Source organism: Colobus angolensis, unplaced genomic scaffold (assembly GCF_000951035.1).
Source record: "Colobus angolensis palliatus isolate OR3802 unplaced genomic scaffold, Cang.pa_1.0 Scaffold44, whole genome shotgun sequence".
Taxonomy (NCBI): Eukaryota; Metazoa; Chordata; class Mammalia; order Primates; family Cercopithecidae; genus Colobus; species Colobus angolensis.
In genome coordinates, this window is record NW_012117821.1 from 1,176,543 (window position 1) to 1,185,837 (window position 9,295).

The 9,295-nt window shown below is 65.7% G+C and overlaps 1 protein-coding gene across 1 annotated transcript in view; it reads right to left on the reverse strand.

Moving 5' to 3' along the window:
- Positions 1–197: 197 nt before the first annotated feature.
- GRIN1 (glutamate receptor, ionotropic, N-methyl D-aspartate 1) overlaps positions 198–9,295 on the reverse strand; it is a 27,153-nt gene continuing 18,055 nt past the window's right edge. Inside the window, exons 11-22 of the mRNA XM_011957395.1 lie at positions 7,526–7,667; positions 7,307–7,434; positions 6,856–7,020; positions 6,666–6,784; positions 6,442–6,554; positions 6,220–6,368; positions 5,956–6,113; positions 5,629–5,790; positions 5,289–5,398; positions 5,057–5,202; positions 3,659–3,769; positions 198–1,181 (exon numbers count right to left, since the gene is read on the reverse strand). Of these exons, the coding sequence (XP_011812785.1) occupies positions 1,113–1,181; positions 3,659–3,769; positions 5,057–5,202; positions 5,289–5,398; positions 5,629–5,790; positions 5,956–6,113; positions 6,220–6,368; positions 6,442–6,554; positions 6,666–6,784; positions 6,856–7,020; positions 7,307–7,434; positions 7,526–7,667 (1,572 nt within the window). The 3' untranslated portion in view covers positions 198–1,112. The remainder of the gene's footprint in view (positions 1,182–3,658; positions 3,770–5,056; positions 5,203–5,288; positions 5,399–5,628; positions 5,791–5,955; positions 6,114–6,219; positions 6,369–6,441; positions 6,555–6,665; positions 6,785–6,855; positions 7,021–7,306; positions 7,435–7,525; positions 7,668–9,295) is intronic.

The window sequence follows — 9,295 nt, forward strand, 5'->3', positions numbered from 1 at the left end:
CCTCCGCCCTCTAAGACCGCCGAACCTGAACCCGGATCCCGACCCCCACGGCTCTGCCTCGCCTGCGGACCCCGGGAACCCCGCCGCCGCCGCCGCCCAAGCCTGAGCGACCACGGCAGCCTGGAGCGCTCGAAGCTTCCCCCATGCCTTTGCCCTCCCTTTACACTCTCTGTCGGCGTCAACAAGCGACACAGACCGAAAACTGCGTGACATTCCTTTAGGCATCACCACTGCATACACCGGGAGGTGGGGGGTGGGCGATGTGCGCCTGCACCCTGGGGGCGGAGGGGCAGAGCGCGGCTGCACACGGGCCGCACGGGGAAGGCACGCGCTCGGGCCCTAGGAGTGCTGGTCCTGTACAAGGTGGCGGGCCGGTCACGCACCCGGAGCGAGGGCGGGGGTGGGCGGGTGGCGCTCTCCCTTGCCCAAGGTGCAGGGCGGGGTTGAAGACAGTCCCGAGCCAGCGTCCGGGAAGGCCCGTTCTGGGCTGCAGGCCGGACGAGGAGAGGAGGGGCTCAGCCCTCTCGAGTCTGAAGGAGGCGGCCCGAGGCGGCGGGAGCCCGAGCGCCTCTGGGAGGCGCTGCCAGCTGGGAAGTCAGGGACGGCCATGGGGAAGGGCAGGGCCAGCCCCGGCGTGTGGGGTCAAGGGGCAGACGGGGTGTGATGGGCGGTGCCGCGAGAAGAGGGGAGGGTGGAGCTCAGGCTGCAGAGGAGCGCAGGCGCCCGAGAAAGGGCGACCCAGCCAGCTGGGGCCATGGGCCCCACTGTGGCGCGGGAAGGATGGGGCTGCCGTCTCTGCTCCAAGCCCCTCCGCCTGAGGCCAGTTAGCCCCCGCTCCCCACTGCTCCAGAGACCCCAGGGCCCTGCCTCTGCCGGAGCGCCCTGCGGCCCTGCCCAGCCGACTCAGCTCTGCCCCGTCCTCAGCCGCTCCGGTCCGCACCTTGGTCCAGCAGGGGCTGCCCGCCAGGCAGCGGGGCGGGCGGGCGGACGGACGGGAGGCCCAGGGTGGGCAGTCTCTGGGGCGGGTGGGCTTCCCTCAGGCCTTCCCGAGCAGCAGGACCCATCAGTGTCCTCGGCCGGGCTAACTGGGCAGGTGGGCGCCTCCGGGGGCCTCACACCACGGTGCTGACCGAGGGATCTGAGAGGTTGAGCGGGCCCGTGATATCAGTGGGATGGTACTGCTGCAAAATAGAAATACACAGACAAGGCGCCCGTTAGCCCCACGCTGGGGGCACGCGCGGGGCCGGGACGGGGTGGACCGGCCAGCCGGCCAGCCGGCGGGCGGGCAGGCGCAGCCTGGGGGAGGCTGGGGGTGCTCCTCCCCCGACCCCGTGGTGCTCCGGGGCTCTGCGTGGGCCGGGCCGCTGTCCCGTCCGTCTGTCTGTCTGTCTGCGGGGGAGGGGGCAGAGGAGGGCGGGCGGGGAGTCTCAGCTCTCCCTATGACGGGAACACAGCTGCAGCTGGCCCTCCTCCCTCTCAATAGCGCGTCGCGGCAGCACTGTGTCTTTTTGGTTTTGCAAAGCGCCGCGTCCACCCCCGGTGCTCTATAAATAAGAACCAACAATCAATACCCGCTGGCCCCGCCGGCCGCCAGGGACCCCAGCCCTCAGCACCCAGTGCCGCCCTGGCCCGGACCGGCCACAGGACAGGGGCAGGGGATCTCCGCAGCCGGACTGACCCCACCCTGCCCAAAGGAGCCCCCCACCCAGGCCTCCCTCTGAACAAGCTCACAGCTCCAGAGACCAGGTGGGAGCTGGGCTGCCCTCCCATGCCCAGACCCCCAGCTGGCAGTGCCCCCCATAGTTCAGCCTTGCAGGGCGGGGCCAGCCCCAGATGCCATGTGATGCCAGAACTGGCCCCAGAGGATGGTCCCTGGTGCCCAGGGAGCTTGGGTGAGGGTTCCGCTGGGAACATGTCCCTGGAAGGGCACCATGAGGGTCTCTGAGCTGCACCTGTCCCTGCTCCAGGCAGGGCCCTGGGACCCAGTGTCACCCTCTGAAAGTGACCCATCACCTGCACAACATTTGTGCTTGCCCCTCATGGCTGCCTGCCCCAAATCGTTGTTTCTCCTGTCTGCCTGGACACCCCTTCTTCCCCAGCCTGCCCAGCCCACAGTCCCTGCGCTATTCCCCCTCCCTGTTCCCTGCGGGACTCCTGGCTCAGACTTTGCAACATCAGCTCTGCCTGCTCTCCGCAGCAGGGGTGGCTCCGGGAATGGTGCTTCACCTGTTCCTTGAGCCTCCAGTGTACCCCAGGCCTACAGGCTCTCACTGTCCACCCATCCTGCATGCCAAGTCCCTTCCCCAGGAAGCTGAGCAGCCAGGCCTTATGGGTCCCTCTTGGGGCACCCTGGTGGCTTCATTTCGGGATTTGGCTTGCTTGATGCCAAGTCCTGTCTGTTTTCTGGAGGTCTGCTCCGCTTCCGGTGCACTGAGGGGCGGGTGGCTGCAAATCGCACTTCCTCCCCGGGGCATAAGCATCTTTGTGGTGATGCTGCTTATGGGCTGGGGGCTTCCTGTGGACCAGACTGGACCCTGGACTGCAGGGTGGCCACTGGGCTGAGGTCTCTGCTACCTCTCTGGGCAGCCCCTCCCCACCATGGTGCCTGGGCCTAGGGTGCCTCTAGCAAGGCTGGGTTCGCTTTAGGGGCCTCTGGTTCGAGTGTGCATATCCGCTACAGCCACAAGCTGCCCCGAGCAGGAGGTAGGGGGATTCTGGGCTCCCAAGGGCAGAAGGCCTGGCTCTGGGGTGGGCCCTGTGGGGTTGCTGGGGTCAGGAACTGAGGTGGGTGCTCATTTCCCTGCCAGAGGCCTCCCTGTGTGGAACCCCAGTGTTGTCCTGGGCTCTGCAGGCCAGGGCTTGTGGGGCCGCCCCTACCCATTCTCAGACCCTCTGGGAGCTGCCGCCACACCTCCTGCAGGGCCCCTGCACAGCCTGGGGTGGGAGCCACCCCTTTTGGTCCCACCCCACTCCCTGCTTGACAGTCCCCTGTGGCCAGGGCCAGTTCCAACTCCAGGCCCCAGCCGTCCACCCAGATGGACCCAGGCCCGGCCCCCAGCCCCCGGCCCACACAGAGACCACATGAAGATGCAACACGCATGGCTCTGGTGAGACAGGTAAGACAGGTGTCTGGGGGGCGGGGCCAGCGGCCAGACAGACGGACGGGATGGGACATCACAACCACCCCCTCCAGGGCCGTCGCAGGGGCGAAGTGAGGGCGGCGGGCCCCTCTGGGAGAGGCGAGAGAAACGGGGACATAACAGAGAAGTGGTGTGGCCTCCCGGCAGCTGAGGAGTCCAGGATGGGGCCACGCTGGGCTCCCAGGGCTCCAGACCTGGCCCCAAGAGGTGGTGTGGCTGACTGACTGACCAACGAGATGACAGGCTTCAAGATGGCGTGTGGGTCATGGCAGGGGAGGTGGGCGGGCAGACTAACGGAGACACACGGGGAAAGCCGAGGACCCAGGAGGACCGGGGAGAAAGGTCCAGAGAGTGAGAGAGAGCAGCATGGGCGGCCTGGGCAGAGCGGCTGCCGCAGGGAGACAGGGGCAGAGTGGGCCACAGGAGCCCAGGGTCCGGGGCGGGGTGATGGGGCGGGAGACACACGCAGGGCAGGGCAGGTGGAATCGGACGCGGGACTGGGGTGCTCTCCCCCTTACCGTGTCTTTGGAGGACCTACGCCTCTTGAAGCTGGAAGCCAGGGTGGAGGTGATAGCCCTAAATGTGGCTTTCTTTTTAGGGTCAGGCTCTGCTCTACCACTCTTTCTATCCTAAAATGAATATGTATAAGTGATTAGATGGCTAGGGTGGTGGCCACACCTGCCCTCGCCTGCTCCTGGATGGGCCGCTGCCCAGCCTGGCCGGCCACTTGGGCCCTCGCTCCTGCCTGCCTCCCTGTGCTGGACAGACGGGCCGACAGCAGACGTTCGAGGGTGGCCTCTTCTCCTGCCCGGGGTCTCGGGCCTGACCTTGCTCGTGCTGGGGCTGGGCTTGGGGGCTCTCGGCTGGCTCGTCCGGGGAGGTCCGCCTGGCTCCCTGGCTCCTGGGTGGCCCTGGCTTACAGGCGTCCCGAGGAGGAGGAGTCCTCTGAGGACTGGAGGAGTTGCCCCTCAGGCCACGCCAGCTGTCTGCATGGAGGCCACTGACCCCCAAGGGGCACACACCAAGATTCAGGAAGGGGCCGAGGGCTGGAGGCAGGTGTCGAGGTGGAATTGGAGTGACAGAGGCAGCTCCCGGGACTCTGGCCTCAGGTCTGATGGCCAGGTGGCCTGTGCCCGCCAGTGGTGGCAGCGGCCAGGTCCCCAGGGGACCTGTGGGGCCAAGAGCAAGAGCCGGCGGATGAGAGGTGTGGAGCCTCCAGCAACCCCCATCCCCCAACAGCCCTGGCCACACTGTCGGCTTCATCTCAGGACACAGGCTCCAGGACGGCACCCAGAGAAAGAGAAGAGATGGAGTGAACCGGAACTCGACCGCGGGCCACGAGCCCTTAGGCCTGTACAGGCCCACTACCCACCCTGTCCCAGGTGGGTCGTGGCTGCCCTTGCTGGTGGCAAATTCTCATGGATACGACCTGGGCACCAGCCAGGACCCGGCCTGGCCCAATTCGGATTAGAGTCACGGAGCACAAGGACATAGCAGGAAAGCGAGGGGGGGGTATCTCCGAAGGGTGTCAAGGGGGCTTGGGTCGGCGGAGGGCAAAATGCATCTTGGACTCACGTGCCATACACAGGCGGGCCCCTGTCTTACCCTGCCTGATTGCCTTCCTATGGAATGGGTACCGGCGGGCGACTCTGGAGACAGAGGGGCCAGGCGGAGGCTTGGAGCAGGGTGCGTGGCCTCCCTCGGCCCCGGCTTTGCAGTGGGCAGCCACCTGCAGGCAGCCCCCCACCAGTGCTGCCCCCGTGCCCTGGGAGCACTCACCACTGCCCCTGGCCATGGCTCCTAGCTCCAGTCCTGCCTACCGGAGCCAGAGCCAGTGCCACGGCCTTCGGGGATGGAGGAGGGCCGTGGCCAGGCCGGGCCCTGGGCACCAGGCCTCGGAGGATGGCCTGCCCTACCTGCAGGTTCTTCCTCCACACGTTCACTGCTGCAAAGGCCAGCTGCATCTGCTTCCGGCGAGCATCCTTGTGCCGCTTGTAGGCAATCTCAATGAAAATCAGGAAGATCCCGGCAACGATGCCCCCAGCTACCAGCATGAAGACCCCTGTGTACCGGGACCCAGAGCCTCAGTTGCTGGCCAGGGAGGCCGCAGCCCACGGAGAACCCACCCGAGTGTCAGGGGAGCCGCACCTGCCATGTTCTCAAAAGTAAGGGTCGCAGGGGCGTTGCTGCGCGAGTCACATTCCTGATACCGAACCCACGTCTTGTCCAGGTCTTCCATGAAGCCATTCTCATGGGACCTGGGGGTGGGAACAAGTGAGCCTGCAATGGGGCGGGGCTCAGGACGTGAAGGGGAAAGCTGGGGGCGGGGCCAGGCCGGGCCGGGGCGGGGCCTGCGGGGTGGAGGGGGCAGCTAGCTCCTGGCCTAGGTGGGAAATCTGTGGTGGCCTCGGAGTGGTCTGGCACGGGGGAGGGCGTCCACCTCTGGCGGAGAGGAGCGGAGGAGGGACGCGGGCGCACGGACACTTACTTGAGGATGGACAGGGAGACGTTCTGCTTCCAGGGGCTGTCTTTGCGCATGCCTATGCCGAAGCCCGAGCGGAAGAACAGCTCTCCAGTCGTCACCAGGTCGCACTTCTGCGAGGCCTCGAACTCCAGCACCGCCGAGTCCCAGATGAAGGCATGCAGCTTGCTGCCGGCAGAGGCGGGGTCACGGGGGCCTTGGTCCTGCCAGCCTGGAAGACCCACGCCCGCGCCCTCCGGGGTGCCCGGCCCGGACGCTCTCCTGCCCAGCGGAGGCCGCCCTCCCCCGGCCCGCACTTGTCCCGCCCCGCCAGGGTGGCCGCCCGCGCCTCACTTGTCTCTCACGGCCTGGATGGCCTCCGCTGCACTCTCGTAGTTGTGCTTCTCCATATGCCGGTACATGGTGCTCAGCTCCACCTGGCGCCGGAAGTAGATGTCCACGGAGCTCTGCTTCACCGTGGCGTAGATAAACTTGTCCGAGGGGTTCCTCAGCTGCAGGGTCGGAGGGCAGGGCTCGCGGCGGCGGCTCCCCAGGCCCCTACCCGAGGCCGACCCCAGCTCACCTCGCATTCCCTCCCCCAGCCCGGCCAGGCCTCACCCGAGGGTCGTTGATGCCCGTGATGCGCTCCTCCGGCCGGTCCAGCACCAGGAAGGCCGCCAGGTTGGCGGTGTAGGAGGCCACGATAATCATGGCAAAGCCGGCCCACACCATGCCCAGGATACGCGCCGAGAAGCTTCTGGGGGCGCCTGTGGGCGGGCGGGGGCTGTGTCAGACCCTAGAGGGCCGGGGCGGGGCCAGGCGGGCCGGGCGGGGCCTTACCTTCCCCGATGCCGGAGTTGAGCAGGACGCCCCAGGAGAACCACATGGCCGAGGACAGGGTCAGTGCGTCCTCCTCCTCCTCCTCGCTGTTCACCTTGAACCGGCCGAAGGGGCTGCGGGGCGCAGAGGGCGGGCGGGAGAGAGGGCGGGAGAGGCGGCCCTGCCCCGCCCCTCGCCGGCCCCGCCCCCCCGATGGAGGTGTCTGAGCCCCGGGTCGCGCTCACCTGAAGCGGTCCAGCAGGTACAGCATCACGGCCACCACGTGCACGGACAGCCCCACCAGCAGCCACAGTGTGCTCTGGAACGGCTGCATGAACGAGTCCAGCGTGCTCCGGGGGATTTCCTGCGGGGGGACGCGAGGTCAGCGCGGCCTGGGTCCTCCAGGGACCCCCCTGCCATCCGGCCCCTGCCCACCTTCTTGACCAGAATAGTCAGGCCCTGGTACTTGAAGGGCTTGGAAAACTCGATGTACTGAGCGCGCTCGTTGTTGATGGTTAGCGGCGCCACGATCATGTCTGCCTGCCCGCTGAGCAGCTCGCCCATCATCCCATTCCACTCCTTCTTGTTGCTGTTGTTCACCTGCGAGGCGACAGAGCCGGCGGGGATGCAGGCAGCGTCCACCCAGCTCCCGCCACAGGTACACCCGACTGAAGCCGCCCTAGAGCACCCCGGGGTCTTCTCCCCCAGACCCTACCCAGCTCGCAGGCCCCACCCCCACTCCAGCCCCGCCCTGGCTAGCAGGCCCCTCCCACGCCGGGCGGGCCCCACCACCGCCAGCAGGCCCCGCCTACTCCATGCCCCACCCACTCCGACCCCCTGCCTGCAGGCCCCTCAAGCTGGTCCACACCCCTGCCGTCCAGCCTACCCGCTCCTGTGTGCCGAACTTGCCATCCGCCACCAGGTGCACCTCGTAAGTGAAGTTCATGGTCCGTGCCAGCTTGATGAGCAGGTCGATGCAAAAGCCGTAGCAACACTGAGGCACCGTGTGGCGGGCTGGGTAGGTGCGGGCGGTAACTGCTGGGCTCCAGACCGCCCCACGCCCCGCGCCGTGTCCCGCGCCCCACGCCCTGCCCCGCGCACTCACGGCTGCCCGGAGACGTGTCGTTGGGCCCGGTGCAGATCACCTTCTTGACTGGGTCGCCGTTGACTGTGAACTCCTCCTTGCATGTCCCATCACTCAGCGTGGGCTTGACGTACACGAAAGGCTCCTGGTGGATCGTCACAATCTGGGGGGGAAGGGGAGACCCAGCCTGGACCACAGACCTAAGGCTGCCCAGGGCGGCAGTCTCTTCTCAGTTCCCAGCCTCCCCTGGCGCCCCTCTTAATCCCCGATGCCCCGTCCTCCCCTGCCCTGCGCCACCGGCCACTGCCCCTCTTTGGAGCTTTTTCATGAGCCCAGGTGTTCAGGCCACACCCACCGTCAGCATCATCTGCCTGCAGCCCCGGGGGATGGGGGCTGGGGGCTCAGAAAAGACTGCTGGAACGCTAGACCCTTCTCTTGGCCACTTTTCCTCTAGTTTTGGCTTAGACATGATTCCCTCCAGCAGAGGAGCCGCTGATGTCCCTTGTATGCTAGGCATCTTCCCGGGGTGAGAAACCACCCAGCCTGCAGGCTGACTCCCACCCTGCTGTGCCACGAGGACGGGGGCACGTCCACGAAGCCGACTCTGCGCCTACACAGGACCTGGGACCCGAGGGGGTACCCTCCCGTGCCTCCCTTCATCCCGGTGCCCTGACTGTCCTGGCCCACAGCCCCGCAGCCTTCAGGCTTTGAGCATAGGTCTCTGGCTCCTTCCTCTTGCCCGAGTGGACATGCTCCACCGCTCCGTGGCCTCTTCAACCCACACTCCTGCTTGGGCTCGCCCTCCTGTCTGTCCTTCAGGGGACCATGGCCTGGGGGTAGGGAAGGGATCTGGGGCACAGAGGGCTGGAATGGAGCATAATGCACTGCCAGAACTCTGAGGGGAGATGATATCAGAGCTGAGCCCTCAAGGTGGACAGGGATCAAGCAGGTGCCCGAGGGCAGGTGGAGCAGGGGAGCCTGCAGTCCAGAACTGCAAAGGCAGGGAGGCGTGGGGGTGGTGGAAGAGGCACCCTCCCAGCATGTCCTAGGGAGGGTGAGCCTGAGAGCGGTGCAGGCTCAACCTCAGCCTCCAGGCAGCATTTTGTCTTTTATCCCCAGGGGGATCAGGAGCCGTTGAAGAAGTTGATTTTCTTTTCCTTTTTTTCTTTTTTCGTTTTTTTTATGAGATGGAGTCTCGCTCTGTAGCCAGGCTGGAGTGCAGTGGCACGATCTCGGCTCACTGCAACCTGCACTTCCCGGGTTCAAGCAATTCTCCTGCCTCAGTCTCCCGAGTAGCTGGGACTACAGATGAGCACCACCACGCCCAGCTAATTTTTCTACTTTTAGTAGAGACGGGGTTTCACCATGTTGGCCAGAATGGTCTCGATCTCTTGACCTCATGATCCACCTGCCTCGGCCTCCCAAAGTGCTAAGATTACAGGCGTGAGCCACCGCGCCTGGCCTGATTTGCTTTATAAAACTTTCATTATGTTTTCCTGTTTTACAGGTAATATATATGCTGGTACTTTTAAAAAATTAGTGAGGCCAGAAACAAACTTGTAAAAAGCCATCTGCATCTCACAGCCTAGATGGGGCCTTTCGGCCATTAGCGTTTGACGGCTGCTTTCAGACTTTTCAATGTGAAGTGTCTGGGCTGCAATGAAACCCACACTAGTACTGGAAAAGCCACCCTGTCTGCAGAGCAGGGGAGGGAGCCTGGGTGAGAGGCTGCAGGGGCTGGTGCAGAGCAGGGGAGGGAGCCTGGGTGAGAGGCTGCAGGGGCTGGTGCAG